General features: G+C 41.2%; 1 protein-coding gene across 5 annotated transcripts in view; it reads left to right on the top strand.

Moving 5' to 3' along the window:
* The first annotated feature begins 512 nt into the window (after positions 1 to 512).
* LMO7 (LIM domain 7) overlaps positions 513 to 24,226 on the top strand; it is a 134,985-nt gene continuing 111,271 nt past the window's right edge. For 2 of the 5 annotated variants that reach the window (XM_054815892.1, XM_054815862.1), the window contains exon 1: positions 513 to 795. In XM_054815892.1, the coding sequence (XP_054671867.1) occupies positions 637 to 795 (159 nt within the window). In that variant the 5' untranslated portion in view covers positions 513 to 636. The remainder of the gene's footprint in view (positions 796 to 24,226) is intronic. The other 3 variants (XM_054815852.1, XM_054815872.1, XM_054815883.1) reach the window with 3 other exon arrangements.

Below are 24,226 nucleotides of genomic sequence, written 5' to 3'. Positions count from 1 at the left end.
CTTTGCTTCGGTCGTTTTCTGTGAAAAGAGTTCAGAAGAAAGCGTGGACTTCTCACGTCTTCCAAGGCAGTGGAAAAGGCTCTTAACTTCGTCCCCAAACGGGACAACGCTGCAGACAAGAGTGTGAAGCCGTTTACCTCCCCGGAACACGGCGCTGTCGGTGGCTGCAAGGGAAGACCCGCTGGTGAGGAGGTGAAGCAGCCGGCCCGGGGCCAGGGCTCCCACTGCCCCGCCGGAGGGAGGCGGCGGCCCGCAGGGTAGTCCCGGCCGGGCGGGGGCGGTGCGCGGGGCGGCAGGTGGCGGGGGCCGGGGCGGAGGTGGCCGGCCCTGAAAGGTGCGATTGTCCCCAGCTATTCCTGGTATGCGCCGGGGCGGGAGCCGCCGGGGGCGGCCTCCACCGGGCGGGAGGGCGAGGGGCGTCGCGGCCCGGCGGGACGGAGCCGCCGCCGCGGGGGCTGCAGCCTCTCCCGGGCGTCCGGCTGCCCCTGGGGGGTCGTGGCGTTGCTTTGCAGTCAGCGACTCCTTCAAATTCTTGCGGTCGCTGAACGCCAGCGAGTTCCCGGGAGGGGGAGCTCCGCGGGGAGGAGGCAGAGGGGGGAGGAGACGGCGCGGGCAGCGTTAAAAGGAGGCAGCTGAATGACAGCGGTTGCTCCCTGCGCCCCCACCCCGCCGAAGGACCGGCCGCTCGCCGCCACCCCCCCTCCCTCCTCACGCTTTCTGCCGGCCATGGAGGGGAGAGAGGACGCGGAGTGCGGCTGCCAGGCGGCGTTCGCTGAAGCTCAGCGATGGGTAGAGGTGAGGTGTCTTTCGGTCCTTTTGTGTGTCACCCCCGAGCCCCCTCCCCGCGGGGCTGCCAGTCGCCCCGGTTCCCCCAGGCGAGGCCGGGGTCTCTCGGCACCCCCGCACCGCTCCGCACGGCCGAGGGGGCAGGACGCCGCCGCGGGGCTGCCCCGTGGTCGGGCAGGAGCGCCGGGGACGGGGCTCCTAAACTTTGTTTCTTTGTCAGCAACTGCGCGCTACTATTTTTAGAAGGTATCGTGAAAGCTCGCAGGGATCTGTCTTTGCAGTATCGCCAACGCCCCCCTCCCCAACATCCAAATTAAAGGCTGGTAGGGCTGCCCTCCTGTCATTAAGGCTTATAATTTCTTGCTATCTTGTAAATTACTTCTCTAGCGCTTGCTCGGAGACAGTCTGAATTAAAGGCACTCTTCATCTTCCTGTCTCAAAACAGTTCAGGACGGAGAGTAACCTGAAATTACGGTCGTTTTCTTCTCTCCTGTTTTTAAACATGAGTGTCTGGCTGCACATAGCTCTTGACGTAAATACCTGTGTTTCTGTATCGTTACACAAAATCGCATCGGTGCAGTCTATGTTGACGCAGGGGGAAGGAGGTTGCTCCTAGGAGTACCCGGGGGTGTAGGTGTGAGTACCGGGTAAGCCAGGCTGGTGGCGTGGAAGGGGTTTTAAGAAATGTTAGACATATCGACCAGCCTCACTTAAAGTCATTACGTGCTTTTAAAGAGGCGCTTTAGCGTACTGGTTTATGTGTATTTTAACATTTTAAGCCCATTCACTTGAGGTGAAACTTCTATTGTCAGAAATGCTATCCCAGTAACTTCCAAAGAAGGGCGTTTGTTACTTTTTTACCCCCCATCTTCACAAGTTTGTCAAGACCTAAGTCCAGGCTTCTTTGTTTCCTCTGTAAGACAATGACATCTAGTACTTAAAATCTATTGAGAATTTTGAACCAAGAGTAAATTTTGAACGAAGAGTATCGCAAATGACTTTCACAAGTGTTGATTTTGTAAATGCCGTCCATGTATGTAGGTAATTAAAGCAGTCCTGGCTTTCCTAAGTGTCAATTTGGTAAGAGCTATCTGTGAGTTGATGTGATTAAAGCATTCCTCTCTTGTGTATACAATTCTTGCGTTGCTTTCTTTAAATTGGTAAAGCTTATTTTAAATAGTTTAATTCAGGTCATGTAATACCATCTTTGAAAATCCTATTTTGAGGTTTCAGGGTTTTGGGGTGGGGTTTTTTAAAATTATTTCTATTTTTCATTTGATACTGGCTGGTCGTACCATTCCTACAAAAGGCTCCCTCTTTGCCTGCCAGTAGCACATGGGCACGCTAGCAAAGTGATGCAAGTATAAAGCGTGTGCTATTTCTATAGTGGAAAAAACCGTATGTTCACCTTCCTCCCCTTCTAATTTGTGTGGCTATACTTTGTTTCTGATATGTGAAAGCTGTTCTCATTTTCAAACTTAGCCCTTGGAGAAACTTTTTGGTTTAAATCGAGTAACTTCAAAACCTGCAGGTATTGATAAACAGGATGTTAAGAATTCTGTAATGTTGAAGGAAAATGTAAATATTTATTGCCCTATGAAACTGAGGTTTGCATGTCAGAGAGTTCATTGTGCTTCTCTGCTCTCTAAATCCAGATGGATTAAAAAGCCAAGACCAGCCGTTTCCGTTCTTGTATGAGAAGAATAAAGGTATTTTTAGAGTAATGAGACATTTCCCAAAGTTTTGTGGATCTTGATGAAATGCAGTGGTGTGCACATGATTGAGAGTGAAGCTCGGTGAGTCCTAATGATTAAGCAATTATTTTTGAAGATGAGGCAGATTTCCAAATATTTATAAACTGATAGTTGTTATTATGTTTTGGTAAGATTTTGTGTGCCAGCTTCCCCTAACATTAGAGGAAGATGAAAGCATACAAACGCTAGCTACTATATATTTATAGAACAAGCAAAAATCTCTTTGTAAACTGTTAATATTTCCCTTTGCTAATGAAATCTGCCATAACGTATTTCTGTATTTCAATACTGAGATTTTTGGACTGTGTTGGACTCAAACCTTGAAGCGAAGGACTTTTTGTAATGGGAATGGCCAGCTGTATTTATTTGTTAGATCTCCGGGGGGGAACCCACCCCAAAACATCAAAAATTTTCACTCTATCTGTTCTTGAAGTTTTTGGTGAGAGAAAATTGTGTCCTGGTCAGGTCCCTCTTCTGCCTGTTCCCAGCTGGAGTCTCCATGTTGTACAGCAGCAACTGGCTGCTGGGAGCTGAAACTTTGATCCTAGTTCTTATGCTATATAAAAAAACCCCAACAACTTGATTAAGAGTAATAACAACAACAAAACTGCATCTGATATCTGGTGTTAGTTAATGAAAGACTTTGTTCTTTAATTTAGATTCATGTCGAGGCGTATTTTATGATAATGCAGGCAAGGCAGGTCTGTAGTCTTTACAGTGCAAAGACCTCTTCAAGTGTAGTCCCCAACCTCTTGTAAAATGGGTTTTGTGTGCTATGGTGAACTGGGGGGGGCAGTTATTGGTTGTCTCTGTATCGGTTACTGTAGCTGGAGATGGTTAGTTACTCTACGAGAGCTGGCTGTTGAGGACATCTACTTCTTTTGGGGAAAGAGTAGTCACTTTCTGTGCAAAACTTGGATTCTTTAAAGTGTCCCTTATCCAGAGCCCAGCGCTGGTTAGTGGTGTTGGGTTCTTGCATCTGGGACTTTTGGAGTCGTCTTAGCTCTGCCTGTAACAAGTGGTGCTGGTCAAGCTGACGTGGAGCTCAGGCTGTACTTAGCACCACAGCTGGGCAGATGGTGTGTGCCGAGACCAGAAAAAAACACTGAAACAGCACAACTTAGAAATAGTTCCTCTAAGGTAGAGCTGTGTTTGCCAAAGCTAGAAATAGCTGGGTTAAAATTATTTTATTGCCTTCTGTTCCATATTATAACTTAAGCAAGCCAAAAGCTGTTCCTCAAAACCAAAGCATTCTTCTCTCAGCTATGAAATATCCCAGACTGCCGAGTCTGGTTTTCCGCCTCAAGATGCGGGAGGGCAGTCTGCCTCTTCCTCTCTGCAGTTCACCACAAAGTTCCTCCTTGTGAACGAAGGGGAGACATGGTCCTTCTCTCCCAAAACACCCTTCATCATTTTAGGGGTGATGCCTCTCTAAGAGTTCAAGAGGAGAGAAGAGAGCATGCTGTTTTCTTATAAAAGCTCTCAGCTTTTGATTCGTGTTCTGTGTCTTAAATGAACCCTAATCCTCAGGTAAACGTCTATGATTTGAAATTGTTTGCTAAAGCAACTTGAAACCTGACCCACAAAGTCTGTAAATCTTTAGTTAAAGTGCCCTGAGGCAAATAACACTTGATATTATTATTTTTTTTATTTTTTTCCAGTGAGCATGTGCCTGAATGAATTGTTGGAGTGAAGCAGCAGAGCTGTAGGAAAGCTCATGGAGCAACCTTGACAAAGCCAATGAAGTGAAAAATAGGTGTTGGGCCAACTAACTCTTAATATCGCAAGCTATTATGGGGCCTCTTGGGAGCTGAATTTCTTCCCCTCGTAACTGATCTAGAGTTGTTAAAATCAGATGTTCTGAAAGCTACTAATTTCATTTGATGTCATTGTCGAGAGTGTCTGTCTCAGAGTCACAAGCAAGACCCTGTAGTCCTGGGACTGTTCCTCATGCAGAGACACTGCAGTGCAACAGGAGAAGTCCTTTCCAGTGCTAACGTTCCCCGGTGTTGATGGAGAGAGGCATTTCCCTGTTAGGATTTCTGTAGTAAGATAAGGTTTTTATGGTTTTTGATAGGCTGCATTAGAGGAAGGGAGCCCAGCATGTCTGGATGGCAACTAAAGATACCTCTGCTGCTTGTATCTGCCGTGGCCATTAAATAGGTAGTGAAATAGCCTAACTTAACTGAATGCTGTGGTGTGCGCTAACAACTTCATTTATTATTGCATTACAGCATGCTTTTCAGAGTCCAAAACTATCTTCCTGTGTCATTATTTAAAAGTATCTGTTACATTTTGGGTGTTGGAAAATTATTTGGGGGCTTTTGTTTTTGTCTCTTTCCAGGAAAAAAACAAATGTGTTTGTTTTTTACACATGCAGACACACCCCCCCCCGCCTGCTCAGAAGATTATAAAAGCAGGTTTGCAGAGTAGCTTGGTAGAAAGAGTCAGCTTGAGGATAAAACTTGAGAGTCAGGATTACTTACTGAAGTCTTTTGGTTTGGACCAACAGTACAGCAACAAATCCAGTGAATGGTTTCTGACATGTGGTCGCCAAATGTTTCCATTTGTTGAAACTGTTTGAAATCTGCATTTCTACTGTATTTTTTTTTTATGGCTTCTGCAAATGCAGCAAAAGGTCTAGCAGCAGTGTTTTCCCTGTATTTGCATAGAGATCTTACCTCAGTGATTATTTTGTTTTGTTTTTCCCCCAAGCATGAATCTAATGCATACAGTCTGGTGTAGCAGATGGGAGGAATAACTGTAGAGACAGAACATGCATCTTACAGTTCAAATCCTCTTCTCGTAGGTACCTTTATTTCAGTTGAACTCATCATTATGAGAAGGTTTTTCTCAGTTCTGGGTAAGGTATTCTCGGATAGTGTAGAGAGCGCCAATTGATGTCCTGGATAGTGTCAGAATGAAAAATGTGTGAATGAAAAGGCAAAATCTATATATTGTGTTGCCTAAACCATGTCTAATACTGAGTAATTCTGTCAAGTCATAAAACTTGGGTGGGCTGGTTTCTGGAGAACTTCTTACAGCGCTGCTGCCAAAGTCCTGGCTCGCGTCTACATAAGGGATGTATTTAACCCTCCTTTAGGTGGATGCATCAATATTTCATTATTGTGTGTAGATTCTTGGCAGTGAGCCCTTGCATGGAGTAAATCTAGTGTATTCAATTAATATATAAATATGAATTGATACATAAATATATATGTTGTTAAGTAAATACTGTGGGAATGTAAAGCCTAGAAATAATGTTCTCTGCTGGCTGCAGACTATGCAAGTGCTGTGGCAAAATGTCATATAACAGGGTTAACAATAATGTTTTAGAGGGGGAGGGTGACAGTAATAACTGTTTTATCTGGCTGAACATTATTCTTTCTGTTGCCTTGTCCCCTTCCTGCCAGACCTCAGGAAAGGTATCTGTGGTGCATTTTGTGATGTATTTGAGAAAAAAAATGGACTGATTTTTGCTTGAGAGTAAAATCTATTTCCTGGCTTCTGCAAGGTGGGTTTATACACTTTCAAGTTAAGTCTGTAATCATTTTTTTTCAGAGATGCTTGAAGTCTGTCTTCACGCAGTCCTGTGTGATAGGCGTGCATAGCTTTGAGCTGAGTTCACGGTGTATTTTCCTTTGTGGATGGTTTCTCTTTGTAGTTTTGAGCATTGTTTTAAAATTTTGCATGAAAGCAGCATCTGCAGGCACTTTAAGAGGAAGAATTAACTAGTTGACTATAGAAATGGGTATGTCTTCTATAGCGGGGAAGTGCACTGCAGCTTAAGGGGATCTACAGACAGTTCTTACTGGACTTTTTTCTTCTATTCTGTATTTTATGGTTACCAACTACAGTTAGTCATGGTGTTTCTTTTGTTCTTTTTCCTCCTGTCTTTTTGTTTGTTTGGTTTTTTGATCTGTGACCTGATCCTTTCTTCAGTTTTGTGAGGTCACATATTATTTTCCTCCCATATTTTGGGGAGGAGGTGAGATGGTGACTCCCATGTCCAGCATGCTCCCTCCCACCCCCATTACTATGGACTCCCTTTTAACACCTTTTCTTTGTCAAACATGCTTTTTTTTAGTTCAATTTTTAAAGTTTTTAATGAGTGCTTGTGTGTATTATATTAGACAGTGACCTTGCTGAGCTTGGAAAACACTTGGGTTTTATTGTCTTGTAAGAAACAGATACATTCCAGCTGTTTCTTCTACCTACCACTCCTCATCTTTAGAGTTCCTTTATTCACTCTTGGAGGAGGGTTTTGTTTTGGTTTTTTTTTACAAAAAAAACAAAACAAACCCCTAACCTTTTCTGCTTAACGAGACTAACATAACTCTTAACTCATTTTTTAAATGGGCTTTCCAATTTCAGCAATTTAATGAAAAACAACACATGTTCTCAGACCCAGTGCACTAGAAATACTTCTGCTGGACTAAGGTGTGCTTGACACGCCTAACACATTATCCAAATTACCTTAGGAGGAGTATTTTGGTTTTGCTGGTTTTTACATATCTGAATACTGTCAATCCAAGTGAAAATCTAACTTGAAAGGAGTGTAGTGAATAAGCTACTTCTTTAAAATAAGTTCTTTGGTTCCTTATGCTGTGAGCTTCTGCAAGCAGTTGTAAATTTAGCATTTATGAATAGTGCTGATTTTTTTTATTTATTTTATTTTTCTAATGAAAAGACATCTGTATTGATCTGACTCAGTGTGTTAGCTTCCAGTTGGATAGTTGGCTGTAAAACTTTCATTTGTGTGACACTGAACAGAGAAACTTAATTTCAACAGTGTTTCGCATTTGTGGTGCGAAATGCCTGGGATTATTTTAGAAGAGCATAAGGATTATGACTTGCTTTATTTATTTATTTATTTAGGCCAGTGCTGGGTGTGTTGGCACACTTTTTTTTGCACCAGCTCATGTGAAAGTCCTAACTTTGTTTCTGGATGTGATTCAGCTTTGAATCATTACTATTAGAAAAGAAACCCAATATACTAACTTTGGGAAATAGTTATTACTACATTGGCCAAAAAAGTCAAAATCATTGTCATACAACACAGCTTTAAAGGCATATCTGGGTTGGGATTGAGTCGACTAGCGCAGACAGTGAAAATGTTAGGTGTTGGGCCAAGCTGTCCTCCAAGGGTAAGTCCACAATGATGTGGTTTTGTGTTACTGCTGGACCGTTATCACAGCAAGGTGTCATTGAAACTCCTGTGCTTGGCATGTGCTTCTCCTGCCTCCTTTGTGGTGGCGGTGGCTTTTGTCTGACCCTCCAGTGATTTGGTTCAAGGAGTTCATCTGATAATGGAGAATAAGTGTGTTTTGTGGTATTATGTCCTCTCTCAGCTCCCGGAAGGCGAGATGGGTGCCAGTGCTCATGCCGGGGAAGAGGTGGTGATGGTGAAGTTGGCCTTTTGGTGGCAGCTCGCTGTTGGGTTGCAACCGAGCTAATGGGATGAAGAGAGGCAGACACCTGAATCGAGACAAGCCATCTCTTTCCCTGGAGGCCTCTCAAGTCACCTGTTTCTGCTCATGGCCCAGCTCTCTTCCATATAGGACTCGGGAGCCGTTTGCTAGGTGCCTGGGGTTGAGGTATAAGCTAGACACCTGAATTAGGGAGGCTGGCTGCCAGCCACAAATAACTTCTTCAGGATGAATTTCATAAGGCTTATAAATACAATTGGAGCTGTTTTAAATAGAAACTCTTCCAGGAGTTTCTGGGCCAAAGCATTTGAAAATATTTGATATGCTTATATGCTGACTTCTGCTACGGCAGAAGCAGCCCTTGTGTCTCAGAGTTTCGTTGGTTGGGAGATGATCCTTCAGAGGTGTTGGGCCGTTTGGCCCAGCAGTTCTGCAGTGATCATCACCTGGGCTTCAGAGGTGCAATCTAATCTCAGATCTAATCTCCAGTGTTGTTTGCAAATTCTTTCCTGGAAGTGCTTTATTGACCCAGCTATTTCTTATTTATTTATTATTTTTCCTTCAGGAAGGAATTTGAAAAATCTACCTTGTGTAGTTTGATCTGAGAGTTTCTTTGTGGTCAAATGACCGTGTCAGCTAGTAAATCACGATGTGATAAAGAGCAGAGGCAAATGAAGCCAGGTGTCAAAGTGGCTGTGGAGAAGATGAAGAAGAATGAAGATCTAGGTTTGACATTACAGGAGTGGTTTGGTTTGGGTTTTGTGGTGTGAGTTGTTGTGTTTTGGGGGGGGGTGTTTGTTGTTTGTTTGGGGGTGGTGATGTGTTTTTTGGTTTTTAGGGGGTTTTTTGGTAGCAGCAGCTGTTGCACTGCCTCAGTGCTTCATGGGATACTATTTCAGGTTAGGTGAAGCTGGGGACGAAGCTAGGCATTACTGCATTTCCACTCTAGGGGAAAAAAAAAAACCAAACCACCTCATTTTCTCCTTGTGTCATCACGTGCTGTTTGCCGAAGTGCTGCTGCTGACAAAATGTACCTTTTTGATGCCCCTGCAATTGTAATCCTGAGCAAAAAATGAAGCAGACACCCGACTGCAGATTCTTTGGCAAATAGAAAGGGATTGTAACAGTGATATGGATTGTCTTAACTAACTAGAAAGGTCCCATCTTTGTAAATTTTTTTTTTTTTTAAATGCTAGTTGGGCATCCTCATTGTGAGTCCTCTGTGTTCAGGAAAAAGGTTGTGTGGAGTTGCTCTTAATTGGGCTGCATGAAAATGTGGTGAGGAAGATGGCATGAGCTCCAGGTACAGATGGATATCTTTCACAGACATTTGCCTGATGCCGTGGAGGGAAAAAACCCCTCTGATATAATAAACATCGACTCAATGATTATTCAGGAAGGTATTGCTTCACAGCTACGAGTCTTATGTGTCAGTAATTTTTTTTCGAAGACAAATCCCCATTAAAATGCACAGACTGAGTTGCTCACTAATGATCCTGACTGTCATGCGTCTGATAAAATCCAAAAGTCCTCCGTGACGTTGGGGTACGTCTTGCAGACATGGGCTGTAATCTCATTTGAGAGCATCGTTAAAGACTCCGGGAAGTTCTGCATGTCAAGTGTCAGTGGATGAGGTTGGGAGCTGTGTGCTGTGGAGGAATGACAGGAGAGAGGCTTGTAAAGGGAAGAGGAGAAATGTGCTCCTAAGGTTATCTGTGAATAACTACTTTTTCTTCTTACTAGAGTGAATTTCTTACTTTGTAAGTATTTAAATTATGAAATTTTGTAGAATGTACTGGCTTTTAAAATCTGGGTGTTTTTTATTTGTTTTGCATTTTCATCATTTGAAAGACTGGGGGAATGCAGTCTCAGACTGTTTTAAATTTCTGAATGTGTTATCATACTTATTTTAATTTTTTCACTTACATATTTGTAAAATCAATATCTCGTCTGCTTTACCTATCATGGGGCAGGGAAGCCTACTGTTAGACCTGGCTGAAAAATGCGTGTATGTGTACGCTGCGGTTCCTTTTTTTTCTTCCCTTTCCTACCTCCCTAGCTAAGAATTTCTTTTTTTTTTTTTTAAACATGGCAACTAAAATCTTGTGGCATGCTATTTTCCAGGGCAATCTTTGATCTTTCCTTGAGAAAATTGTCCCCCCTTGAAAATTACAGTTAAAAGGTGAATATTCTTTTCTTAAACTTACTTGGATATACCGTAGTTAAGAAGAATAATGCTACTAAATCATGTCTGGCTCTCAATATAATGGTTAATTTTGTCAGAATACAAAATACTTACCATGCACATTTCGGGAACAAGATTTGGTCTTTGCATACGGGCAAGTCTCTTGCAAGAACCCAGAGCTCTTGCTACTGGTCACGGTAACAAAGCGTGAGGTTGGAGCAGCTCGGTTTTCCACCGTCTAAGCAGACGTGGTCGGGAGGCTGGCAGTAATTTGGTTTCCTGTGTCTGGTGCGTAGATGGGTTAGATGCGATCCAGCCGTGCAGATTTCCAGGGGTGACTCATCTGGTGGTTTTCTCTTTCCTCTGTGATCAGTCGAGGAGGGAGGATAGAGGAGGGTGTCTTTCAGGCAGTAGAAGACCTCTCTAATGTCACGCTGCCTTTCAGATACGGGGGACTGAAATGTGGAAAGGATATCGATGTGTCTAGGCTATTCTTAAAGGTATGCCAGCCTTCCTCTTCTCAGTCTGATTTTTTTTTTTTTTTTTTTTAATTTCCTTAGAGTGTTATCCCTCACCCAGCTGCGCTGTGGCTGTAGCTCGGCCGCGTCTTATCTTCATTCGTGCACTATTGCGCAGTCTGGGAACGGGTGAACCTGGCGCAGGCTCAGTTTAACAGACATTGCTCCTGGGGGGAGGATATGGAGAAGAGATCTGGATCTCCAGATCCTTCTCATCCCAACCTCAGCACTTTACACTCAAGTAAAGAAGTGTAAGTGTCTCTTGTTTCTTCTTGAGATAGGTGATACATATTTCCCTTTGGGAAGGGACACTCTTCTACAAACTGCTAGTGGAGGTAGATGTGACATGCGCCAATTTTACCAGTGTTTTCACCTACTGATGCATAAAATTATGCTTAGATTGCATGTAGTGGTTTTAATTTTTGACAGAGATGCAGATTAAGACCTTTAAATGCTTTGACTGTGTCTACCTACCTGATGTAGGCTGGGAATTGGAAGCAACGTGGCTGCCGTCACACAGAAATCCATCTGAGCCAGTTTAGGTCTGGCAGGAATACCCACGTATTCTACAGCATTATGCAATCTAAACATCCTTTGAGATTAGGATGCTACGAGTTAATTGCAGCCAGACGCAGCTCATGGTTTTCTTCATCTAAAGAACCTGGATATTGCTCACCTTCTTATTATGTGGAAGATTTAAAGTATGAAGCCTGCTTCTATGTAACTTCTTTTGTCTGTCAGGAACACTGTTTCCCGGAGCACTAATAAAACATAGGTTCCTCAACTATTGTAAAAGTATAAAGTTCATCTTTTTAAGAGCTTGATAGTCTTAGTTATAGAATGCAACGTCCTTACCATGAGAAGTGTCTGTCGGAGGAGCTTCTCTTGAGGAAGCTGCTTTAAATCCTCTCGTGTTTAGAGGTAGGTATGTGGATTTCACATGCCCCTTTCTTTCCTGTATTAAATGTGTAATACCGTGATAGAAGAATTAAAGTCTCCGTGTACATGTTAACATTATATATCCTGTCCCATCTACTTTTAAAATAGTTTTAATCCTGGGATTCGGAAGGGAAATAGAAAACATAAGGGAGATGCAGATAAAAATCCATCCTGTGGTTGAGACCAGTCTCACAGGCAGCTCAGTGTATTGAGGATCTCAGTGTACCATGAAGAAGACTCTGGGGACTGAATGTTGTTGCAACACCAGCAATCAGGTATCACTGCACACTATACATGTGGTGTTGTCATGTTCCTCAAGTTAGTAAGAGAAGTTTTGGCTATCTTCTCAACTTTCATGAGCAGCTCCTGTTTACTGGTTCAGTTTAAATGATCGTCTTTTTTTTTTGCATAGGTTTTATGGCCGTGATGCTCTCTGGTTTTCTGCTGAGAAAAATCTGGTTTTAATCTTGAATTCTAAGCTGTGTTTTTTTGGGAGGTGTGGGCATGAGTCTTCAGTATGAACGAAGAGGTTAATTGTTTCCTGGATATAAGTGCCAGGACACTTTCTACTTTACACTAAATTTGTCCAGGGTCTATTGCAGCAGCTCCCAGTGATCATTAAAACATCACTTTTGCTCCTGGTAGTTCATTTCTACATAGAATTAAACTGACATGTTTTGGAATATTTACATAGTGCACTTTATTTAACTTTTCGGTATAATTAGGCTACAGCACTGTCATGGAAGCATGGTTTTGGTTAAACACTACAATGAAGTGCAGCCTTTAATGACCTCTGGAACATCGTATAAGCATTGTTAAATCATAGCTGTCAGGCTGGAGTTGTGAAGAATCTCTGCAGCAGTGGCTAGTCTCAAGGAGAGAGTTCTCTAGCAGTCACACAATTGGTATAATGCTATTTTAGACGTTGAAGCCCCTTGCTTCTATTTATATATAGTGTCAGCGGGTGCTTGTAGATGATGCTTGTTGCAGATACCACTTGCTACGGCCTCAGACGATGGGGAAACTGCTGCACGGAGCAAACGAGCAGCTCATGTTCTCCCTCTGCATAGATTCATTACTCTAACCAAGTTACTCGCATATATGCAGTCTGGAAATACTAGAGGTCTTTGATCTTTAAAACTTAATGTTTGAAAATGTAAATGATGCACTTCTTTGATCTGCTTCTTAAATGCTAATTGTGAAAATTACATTAGGCAGCTTTACGTCTAAAGGTTTGTGCTTTTCATTTCACGCTACGTTAATTTTAAGCCATATGTCCTTGCTGGTTTTTCATCAGTGAATTCTGGTAAGGGGGAGATCCTTGTGTTTCTTCATGGCCTAATTATCAGCAGTGTGTGTATTTAGTGATTAGGCCTTAGCATGCAATTCCCCAGGGATTGCCAGTTTGGCCTGTCTGCCCGTGTGTTCGTGGCTAGGGTAGTAGGAATCGTTAGAGCTGAGCATTAGAAAATGAAGAGAGTTTGAGCCGTGTGTGCCCAGGGTGGGAGGCTGTGACTTGTTCACTGGAGGCGCGAGGAAACGCTTGGGCGCGTGCTCCGCTGCAGTCTGGTGATGGGTCCTCCCAAGAGGCTGCTCATTGCAAAGTAGCAGAAATTTCTTTATTTGGGTCCGTCTGTGCCACTGGACTTTGTGCTGTTGCCTTTCCAAATTAGTGTCATCTTCTAATCAAAAAAACTACTGGGTAATTTAGGGCTCCTAAAACGTTGATGAAGCTCATGCAAAGTTCAGTCTTTTCCTTGCATCAGCTTTCTAGAATATAGTGGATTTGTCTATCTTATTTACCATAAATTATGATAAAGACCTCTCTGCCTTTGTCCTGTTTTCTTATGAAAGGGGCTTTTGAAGTCTGAGGACCACATCAGACTCCCCTCTAGTAACTCACAAGGTTGTTCAGAATCTTATCCGTGTGTAATATGTTCTCTTAAGCTCCTGTTGGTTGAATGCCAACTAAAAATCAGCTGCTAAACTGAAATGAAGTTGTTAATTACCCGCTTAGTAAAATCACTTTGTGTACTTTTCAATTATTAATATTTGTTTAACTACACAGAGATTAAGTTTGTGGGGGAGAGGGTTCAAGGTGGTTAGTACTGAATGTCTGCCGCCACAACTTTAAGATGTACTCATGGCTGGAGGAGGTTTTCTGTGGGTTTTTGTTTTGTTTTGTTTTTTTAGGAGCAGGTAAAGATTCTTTGTTCCAGTGTATGGAGTAGGATTTTCTCTGTTTTGAGTATCATCATATGGACCTTCTGTTGTAACTCATGCTACAGTCCCCAAATTTGTCTTGCTTTCTGTCACCTGCTGATTTCCTTTAGTGATGTTTGTATTAAGTTCAGCATCATGCTGAATTACCATATTGCTGCTTTTTTTGCTAATTTCCATTTGTATGTGTGCTGGTGGATCTGAGCATTCATCTCCAGTAATTTGCATAGAATGTTAAACAATCCCATTGCTTTAGTGGCACCCATCAGAGTCAGGAAATTGCCCAGCTGAGGTGAAGAGGAACATCTCAACTCGGAGTTGCTACAGCAGCCTGCCTGTGTATTTGAATTTTTTTTTCTTTAAGCACAAAACAGAGAAGATATTTCCAACTGGGGATAACAACAGTTGCCAGGGAAAAGAACCTGAAATATTTTTTTCTGAGGTTATAGAAATTAGCTAGCTTAGGTTTCAGTGCTTCAGTGTGATGCCTTCCTCATTAAAATTTCTTTTAGGTGGATAAGGACTTATAAAACTTCCAGATAAAAGTTCAAAATGAAAATGAACTCTCTTATAACTTTTTTTTTTTTAAATTAGGAATTGGATGCTTAGATTTTACTTCTCTTTGTCTAAGTGTGGAGGATTCCAGATCATGCTTTCTCAAAATTCTTCTTCCCCAATATGTTCCTTTGGCTTCTGCATCCTTTCGCATAAGGAAGACTTGTATAATTATTAAAAAATGAATTTTCATATACATAGGAATTAAAATTATCTGATCAAAATGTTTGGATTGGGGGTGGAGGGGATCACAGGAGCCCTCTGTCCTCTCTTGCTGTGAGAGGAGCTGGCTAGGAGTGGGACCATGCAGCAGGACCATTCACCACCACTTGTGAACCTTCAGCATCTCTTCTTACCCAAGCCTCAGCGTTGCGTCAGTGTGGTCACTGCTTATTTTTTCCTTTCTTGAAGCCTGGTATGAAGGTCCTGTGGCTCAAAGTGGGGGTTGCTTAAATGTAAAGTCCCATTTTAAAGCTGTTACTTTAAAATATCAGGTGATACTGAACTTTTTTTTTACTGTTCCTTCATAGTGATTAAACTCACTTAAAGTCAAGTTAGAGCAAGTCATTAATTAAAGTAAGGAATTTTTGAAGTCCAGGTTTTTTTTCTTCTCAAACTTGAAGAACTTGAAACAGGTGTATGCCATAGGTGCCTGAGAGCAGGTAACTTGTATTTCCTGGTGAATGACGTTGCCAGTTTTAAACCTCTCTCTCACTGCTCCTTTAAGGCTAGCCCAGAACTAAATAAAATAACATAAAAGGCTGTAAGCTTTCAGACCAAAGCTTTGCCTTTGAATTAATTGCTCAGGATGAAATGAGAAGTGGTAGGTGTGTTCTGTTTCATGGATTTAAAAACAAACAAACACAAAGTAGTGTCTGTTGCCCCATTCAGAGCGGTTTGCTGTCGGGAGAGCTGCTCTCCTAGAACCAAACTTTCAAAAACTTTCTGGAGCTCCCTGCTTTTCCCCATGTAATTTCATTTTTAGCCTCGTTTGGGGAGTCTTACGACCTCTTGAGAGTTTAAGGCTTTTCCAGAGACCAGAGCTACTGAGCTGCCGCAGTCCTGTAACCCATCGTGCAGCCGCCTAACAGCCAAGGGCTTGCTATTTCCCGTAAAGCTCAAGAGGAATCTGATGGTTCAAGTCTCTTCCCTCTTTAAGGCATGAGGCTGCCCTTAAATATGGAAATCTCTTGTAACCAGAAAAATAGATATTTAAATAGCATTATACTTAATCATGTTCTTCTTTCTCTCCCCTCCTATTGACACTATAGAAAAAAGACTTGATAGAGACATCTCAAGCTAAACTTGTTCCTCAGGGGCTTCCTTACCAGCAGAAATGCAGGCGCTTGTTTGAAATCTTGGGAAACTGAAAGGGTCAAGCTTTAGGCTCATAAAACAAACTTTTTCTTTTCTTCCCGTAGGTATATATCATACATCAGGCTTCCTTTTCAATTTTATGATGAATAGTATATGCTGGGTTTTGGCATTAGATCTTGAAATTGTGTTTAAATTAAACCCTAGTAGTCAGATGAAATGGGCTTAGACAGGCTTTACTTTGTTTTGGTGCTCTAGAGCTAATCATTTACAAATTGCTGAGCTAAGGGGCACAAATTAATGACATTCCAGCATCTTTAAATAGCCCTCACTATGTCATACTGAAAAAATGTGTATTCTGCGTTCAGATGCTATGAATTTCACAAATGTTTCATTTATGTGAAAAAATAGGATCAAGGCACAGAAAGGAGTTGAATTGATGTTTTGTGGCAGTTATATTCTGTTAACTTGAACACTGCTGTGCATTTTTGACTAGCAGAAAATCTTTACAATGTTTGTAAAATTACTATAAAGAGCTACAAGGAATTTTCTGCCATAGTATTTTTCACATGTAGTATTTTTTCTTTTTAGCAGAAATGTTGCTATTACAAGTTTACTCACAAAAACTTTTATTAGCCAGAAAAATGTTTACCGCTTAATCCAATTTCACTTTGTGCAAAGTTTTCAGCTTTGATTAAAATAACAATGTCTTCCATTGCAGTGCATTGTGACTTTCCAAGGATTCAGAAGATATTTTGCAGGGATTCTCAACTTGCCATTATAGTGTTTATAAGGAAAATATTTCATTCCAGAATAAGCTGTTTTCAAATAATGTTGAATATATTTTTCAGAATTGTTTTATTGTACCCAATTTTTGTTTTGGCAAAAAGCGTTTTGGGTAGTTATATTGTTGACTTATTCCTGCATGTAGGCAAGCATGTTAACAAGCTTTTTGTTGGTTTGTCGGACATTATTTAATTTGCTTCTTAAAAGCTGTTGAATAAAAGATGGACCATTCACTTTATTGGCCCCAAATCTGTCCCTTTTGATCCCTATTGATAAATCTAATATAAAGACTGACAGTCACTTTTCATAGACAGATCTTTCGACAGAGACGCGTAACGGTATGAATTTGGCACATGTTAAAGCGTATGTTGCCTTGACTACTACAAATCCTTGTCCAAACAAAACCTTGGAGGGCTACCTCTGGTTTACCAGCTTTTGACTTTCAAATTTGGGATTTTTTTTGAGGTTCTTGCGCCAGCTGGCATTACCATGAAATGTTCGGTTGTCAGGCCTTGGGGCTGTCTCAGCTTGCCGGGTTTCTGTGAAGCTTCCCTGAATTCTGCGGTAACGTTGCACAGGGCTGCTGGAAGCAGCAGTGGAACTGGAATTATCCAGACTCGTGCCGTCTCCGGTGCTGGGTATAGGCAAAGGCAGGAGACCAAGGTGTAGCAAAAGTCACGTTCCCTGCTGCTGACCTCAGGCAGGGTTATGCAAGGGCTTTGCTGGACGCTCTGTTAGTGCACGCTGGAAAGGATGGGGCGGGCATCAAAAGTGGCTGTTCTCATCTTTCCACCCCCCCATTTCTCAAATGCAAACGTGAACAGCACATCTTCCAGGGTTCTCCATTTTTGTCCTGTGTGTCTTCTGTTCCTTCGTCTGGCAGCAAGGCTGCGTAGGGTTTTGCATCTTCCTCCTTGAGGTGACAAAAACTTGTTTGTTTTTTTATTATGTGTTTTTATTTTTTTAATGTGTGTGTCTAAAATAACGCCTTGAGCAGGTGAATTCATGTAGCACCTGTGACCAAAAGCTATGTAATGAAGTCCAGACCTGCTTTTACTTTGAATGTTCCCTTCCAAAAAATATGTTTCTGTTATTTTTCTTATGTGGTTTCTGGAGGTTCTTCAAAGTAAACACTGCAGTAGCTGGAGCTATTCTCTCCGCTGGTACCTGCCCCATTCCCACATAACTCTGTCACTGGAAGTGCCCAGGAGGAGCCCTCTGTCCTTCAGAGCTTGTAGGTCAGTCACTTTTATTAGATCAAGACAATCCTCCATCAAGGAAAGGGAAATGATATTTTTTTTTTATGTTGTCCGACACTGTCACGCAATCTCTGTAGAAATGTAGAAAGTGCCATAGGCAACCTCAGCACCACCACCTTGTGCTCTCCCATCTCTCTGCAAGCATCTCCAGTGGTTCCAGGGCAGAAGGCCAGTAGAGGAGCACAGCTGGACCACCAAGATCTTCTCTAAGCTATGTAATGTTAATAACTGTGCACATAGAGACCGGTCAGTTCCTTCCTCCCCACCCCCAGCAAGTGATGAGAATTAACAGGCCATACAGAGGAATTTATTTTGGGAGCAGAACTCATTAGAGAGCATAAATCAGATCCAACCAGTACCTTAGCCCTTAAATTCTAATAAATCATAGTTCCCTATGCAACTTTTACCATAACATTAGAGTTATAGAGTCTGGTGTTTGAGTTATGTATGATAGGTAAGTGCCACTTAAACTGTGCGACTTCAGAGTTGATAGTTATCCTGATCTGAATAATTATAGTTACTTGAGGGGGGAATATTTGTTAAAACAACAAAACAGAAAAACTGTATACCCATGGTGGGGGAACAGACACCATGTTAGGTCATAGGCAGCACTATAGGTTGGGATTTCTGATTTGACACTTAGGGTACACATCCTAAAATGAACCGATTTTTGTGTAGACATTTTTTGCATTTGGGTTATCATGTGTTTTGAGCAGTTGCTGTGAAGTACCTCATTTCCAAAACAACACCAAAACTCCCCCCGAAACTCACTTTGTTCTGTCTTATGCCCTAAATCCTGCAGATGCATGCATGCTTAACTAAGAATTTTCTCTTGATTTGGTATTCAGATGATGAGACTGAATGAGTAATAAGTTCTTTCATGTGGAAATTGCATATATGGCTGGAAGGATCTCAGAGGTCACGTAGTTCATGACTACTCTCTTGTAAGACCAGATATTCTTATACCTAGATTGTTCCTGGCATATTTTTTTTAACCTCTAAAAAACTGGCAAACTGGTCTATGGTACATAACTTTTATGGTTAATTTTTCTATTAATTATATGAGATAATATTCTTTGTACTAATTGGTTGAATTTGCAACTTTTGCTTTGATAAATTGGAACCGTTCCCTCTGTCTCATCTCTTCTCTATAATAACTACTCATATTCTGAAGCTTCTTTTCTGTCTTGTGTTGAAGTGCAATACATGCAATAGCACGTACCAAACTAAGAGTAGGACAACTAACTATTGCACCAGTGCAAACTGGTAAATAATCACTTAAGGCAGTGGCACTGCATAAAAGGGTGTGGGGCTGACTGACTACAAACTGAGGTCAAGTCTGTTGTTAAAAAAAAAAAAGTTAGCATTTTGACATAAGTTCTGTTGAATTGTTTCTTGCTGAACTTTAGGCCGGTGTTCCAATTCAGAATTGGAACAGCAAATTCTCATCTCCCCACTTAATGCTCATGTCACATCTCAGTTTGGGTTTGTAAGAAAGATGGTTGCAGTCAGTCACCTAATTCTGTAAAGAACACACTAGAGAGTCCCGGAATTTGGAGTAACTTCTCTTGCGTCTGGTTTAGTACTTATCCCAGTCTGGTGTTGCACCTTAGAAACCTGCTCTTTACGTGTGCGATTTTATTCCTGCTGTCACGTAATGGCCTTTTAATCTGCTTACCTAGGCTGTATTTCCACAGTCTGTCTGTCTTGAAATAAAATAGTAAGGCTTTTTGCCAGTTGTGTAACTTAAGTCCATCTGTAGCCCACTTACTGTTTTTCTTCTTGTGTATCAGACCAGTTAATTTGCCAAAGCAGGAAAAAATAATTATTTATATGTGATTTTTTTTTTTCAAACCAAAGCGTTATCTCCCTTCCAAACAGCTGTGGCTTGGTGGTGGTGGGGAATCAGCAGTATTTAATATCCTTCTAGAAAGTGAAGGTGGGGAGAATAGTCTAAATGTTTTCCTAACTCTTATTCTGGTTTCTTCTCATGTCATCACACCTCTAAAGGGGATCTTTATTTTTAATTTTTCAGTCAATGAGACCTTTCCAGCCCTTTGAGTTGAAGATAATTGCTAATGGCTTAGAGCAGGCTCTAGAACACAGAAGAACTTTTAATTAAGCAAGTCCTTCCAGGCTTTGCCATCTTCAACATTTTTCTTATACTCTCCGTGGTTGTTCACCCAGTCCCATGCTTCTCTGAAGAATCTGACAGCTCTTTAACTGAACATTGTAGCCATCTTGTCCTTATTTATTCACCTTCATCTGTCCTTTCTTTTTCTTCTAGCATGGCTGTAGAATTTGTTCTAAGTTTTTTGTCTTTAGTTACTTTTTCACTTCAACTTGCCAGACTCTTTACTATGCTAGTTGCATGAATTTTGTGCACTTCTATTTTTGCTAATTGGTTTCTCAAAGAGTTCCTGTTTAAACCAAACAGTAGTATGATTAGGCTATTCAGTTTTTCATCACATTTTTGATAGAATACAAAATTAAACTAACCACGGTACTTTACTGATTTGATTGAACACCTACGAGAATCTGTAATAGCCTTTAAAACAATAAATAAATCTGCAAGGTACTGCTGGGTGGTCCCTATACACAGACAGCAGAACTGAGGCTTCCTTCTTATGTTGTGCAAAACTGCTGTCTTGATTAATCAAATTTTTGAGTGGGAAACTGAGCTGCCTTGACATGCCTTATTAAAAGTAGTTCCATGTTTTAAGGTATCAACTTTAATGTCCAAACCTACAGGACACTCATAGTTTGTATAACTTGTTGCTTGGCATCCTGGGAGACAGTCTAGGTATTTGTTACTGGAGTTGCAGTAATGTTTTTGGGGGCCCTCTCTGTTTTAGTTTCCAGCAGATGGTGGTTGCAACTGAAGGCAAAAGAAAACATAGAGTCATAGAATGGTTTGGATTGAAAGGGACCTCAAAGATCATCTAGTTCCAACCCCCCTGCCATGGGCAGGGACACCCTCCACTAGACCACGTTGCCCAAAGCCCCATCCAACCTGGCCTTGAATACTTCCAGGGATGGGGCATCCGCAACCTCTCTGGGCAACCTGTTCCAGTGCCTCACCACCCTCACAGTAAAGAATTTCTTCCTAACATCTAACCTAAATCGACCCTCCTTCAGCTTAAACCTATTCCCCCTTGTCCTGTCACTACACTCCCTGATAAACAGTCCCTCTCCATCTTTCCTGTAGGCCCCTTCAGGTACTGGAAGGCCGCAATTAGATCTCCCCAGAGCCTTCTCTTCTCCAGGCTGAACAACCCCAACTCTCTCAGCCTGTCCTCATCGGAGAGGTGCTCCAGCCCTCTGATGACGTGAGGATGGTTATTGGAACGGGGGGTGTATGTAAGCTAACAGGCTGTCTGTGCCCTGGACGCCTGTGTGATGGAGTAAGGTTGCTGCGCTGCGTTTTAATGACTGTTTGTTTTCTAGTTGTAGTTGAGGATCCTTTAAGATTCAGTGGTTTATTCATATTAGGCTGTTGCACTTCCTGCTTTTACTCCAGTAAAGGTGTTATGGCAAATTTCTGTATGTTTGTCCCAGCAGAAGCAAAATATTTAATGATTAAAAAAAAAAAATCACTTAACTATATGCATATGTGAAAATAGTTACATGCAGAACAATAAAAAACCTATTAATTTTAGTATTACTAGGAAACAACACAGTTGTTGATGAAAACAGACTTTTTTTTTTTTTTAAGGAAATATTGCCAAAGATCTGAACAAGACTATTGCCTACTTGTAAGTCTAAAAGAGGTAGGCTCTTGGCATGAGGCTGAACTTGCTGATTTGAGATTAGGGTCTCTTTCCTAGTTAAACATGAGGATAAAAAGAGCATTCGGTGCTAAAATGCTCGTTGGGCACTGTGCCGCTGTCTTTCTATTCCTTAGTCAAAAGCGTTATCTGACTGGGAGCATACAGTCTTAAATTCAGACTGTTTATAAATATTTGATCAAATACTTTATCGTCATCTCCCAAGCCAAGGAAAATCAGCAAATCTGGTAGAAATAATGCAAGCTGTAGGTGCAGTTTCATTTTGAAGTCTGTTGGGCGTTATGGGAAGGGAAGAGCAAATGTTCTTTGAGCATTTGTGATAAGTACAGTAAAGGTCCATGCCTTAATCTTCAAGATCTGAGAAGAGACTTCTTATCCAGGAGGGAAAGAGAAATTTAGAAGTAGAGCATGATGATGCACACACCCTTATTCTTTTCCATTCTGAGTGTGCTTATCACTTAAAAAGTGGTGTTTTGCTGCCTTCGAAATCTTGTCAACCAATATAGTCATAATTCATTCAGATTAACACTTTCACTGATGTTAATGTACAGGATAATGATTTCTTTACTAACCAGTATTGTTAAAATTCAGCATAGAGTCCTAGACTTGTACATAATTAAGAGAGCTTGCTGTAGAATATTTTTGTAGTGGAAAATGCAACTTAAACTGAAAAAAAAAAAGGGGGGGGGGGAAGTGCTACCTAAAACTAGTTGTTTGAATAGTTTCAGATTAGCGATAGTCTGTATATTGGTGTGCTTGGTGGTTTTGCTGATATCTGTCATAAAAAGAGAAAGATGATGTGGGACAGTTTGGTAGCATATGTAGAGTCCAGATGCTAAAAGAACAGAGTATGTATATTTATGTAGTAGTCAAATATGCTGCTTATAATAAATGACAGGATGATAGGAACATGAGGGGGAAAAGAAAGCTTGGCACTTTTTTGTGCTTCATGGTTTAAAATAAAAGTGATTTTTTTCCTATCTTTTCTTTACCCTGGATAATTGCAGATATTGAAAATTCTTAGTCAGCTGAAGGCAATGTTTTAAAGAAAAAAATTATTGTCAAAATAAATTCCACTTTATAACAGCAGAGGTCAGAATATGTCAGGAGATATGCGAGATCAATTTTGTAGTGACACCCAGATTCTGTGTGAATTCACACCCGATATCAATGCGGGCTTTCAAACTGAGGCACCAGTCTTGGAGAAGATTGGCCGGCATAAGATATATGAGTTTTTAATAGCATATTCGTGATTATATGCCTTAGTTAAAAAATCATTGTATAGATGTAACACTTTGGACTTAACACAAGTTAGCCTTCTGTCTAGCTTGTTCTGGATACATATTTCCCTATTGTATTGTATATTACAAGCAAAGAAATCTTTAAGCAAGCAAATATTTAAAAAAAAATTATATGGGGGCAGGAGGAAGTGGTGGGTGATACTTCTCCTTTCTGTAATGATTTCTGATGCAATAGAAGTGTGAAAATGTGTTGCTCTCCCTATCTGTGTTTTTTTTACCATTTAATTACAGACAAGGCTACAACTCCTCTACTCTAACTATGAAAGTACTGGTATCCTCCCTCCCCACCCTGCGAAGGTGCTGACATACCTGATACAGGTCACTGTCAGACCGAGGATGCTGGGCAAGATGGACAACCAGTTTAACGCAATGGGATAATTCCTTTGTTAGTCTATAATTGTTGTGCAAGTGGTGTTTGAATGCTTCAACCTGAAGTTAGATTCACCTTTTTGTTCTAACAGAAGATATTTAAGAGGACGTGTGTCTAATAAAATGCATCATTTTGTGATGTCCCTAAACAAAATTAAATCTCATATCGGAAATAAAATCGATGATACAAAGTACCATTCCTTTCTCTCTGGAATTTTGAATTAAAAAAACCAAAACCCAAAGACATCCTTCTGCTTTGATAAACCAGTGGCCTAATGTTAAAAGCACTTCCCAGTTTTGTTTTTGTTATGGTAGGAAAAGTGTCTTCAACTGCTCTACTGAGCTGTAATGAATGGTTAAATTGGTAAAAAATGGTAATCACGTACTAGATCAAGCAGCAGAAATTGGCATAACTTCATGCGATATGTATGGAGGAAAATGTTTAAATTGGGGGCAGTCTATGCTTTGTCTCTGTTGCGAGGCAAAACTTCAGACATTCTTCAAGTCTGCGCACCCTGGAAAGCATCTGGTCATAGAAACCAGATGTTTGTGGCTCAAACCTGAAATGCATCTTGCCTACGGTAGAAGAAAATCTCAGTCTTCCGGGACATAGATATTAGCTGTCTATGAGAGTCTCTATGGGTTACTGATAATATTTCTCCATTTAATGCATTGTTATTTTTAAAGACAGAAGAAAGTTAAGGTAGAGACAAATAATACCCGAAGTACGTGCATCTGTTTATAATCCAGAAGGTGCATCTTTTCTGTGGTTATAAGGTACAAGTGTAATCCTACTAAATGAATGGAACAGAGTAGTCTTCCAAGACTGTTTTTATGGTTCTGGATAGAACATTTTCTGGTACAATTTGCCTGCTTGCATCCCAGTGCTTTTCTTGTGTGCATTTTGTGGCGCTTTTTGGCTGTATTGTTAGGGGAGGTTATGTGAATATATGTGAACCAGCCCACTATAGGCTGGAACCTTTCTGGTTTTTGTACACAGGACTTCAGGTCAGCGTCTCTCTT

Source organism: Grus americana, chromosome 1, assembly GCF_028858705.1.
Source record: "Grus americana isolate bGruAme1 chromosome 1, bGruAme1.mat, whole genome shotgun sequence".
Lineage (NCBI taxonomy): Eukaryota > Metazoa > Chordata > Aves > Gruiformes > Gruidae > Grus > Grus americana.
The sequence above is the reverse complement of the archived record's forward strand: the minus strand, read 5'-3'. Positions and strand labels throughout refer to the sequence as shown.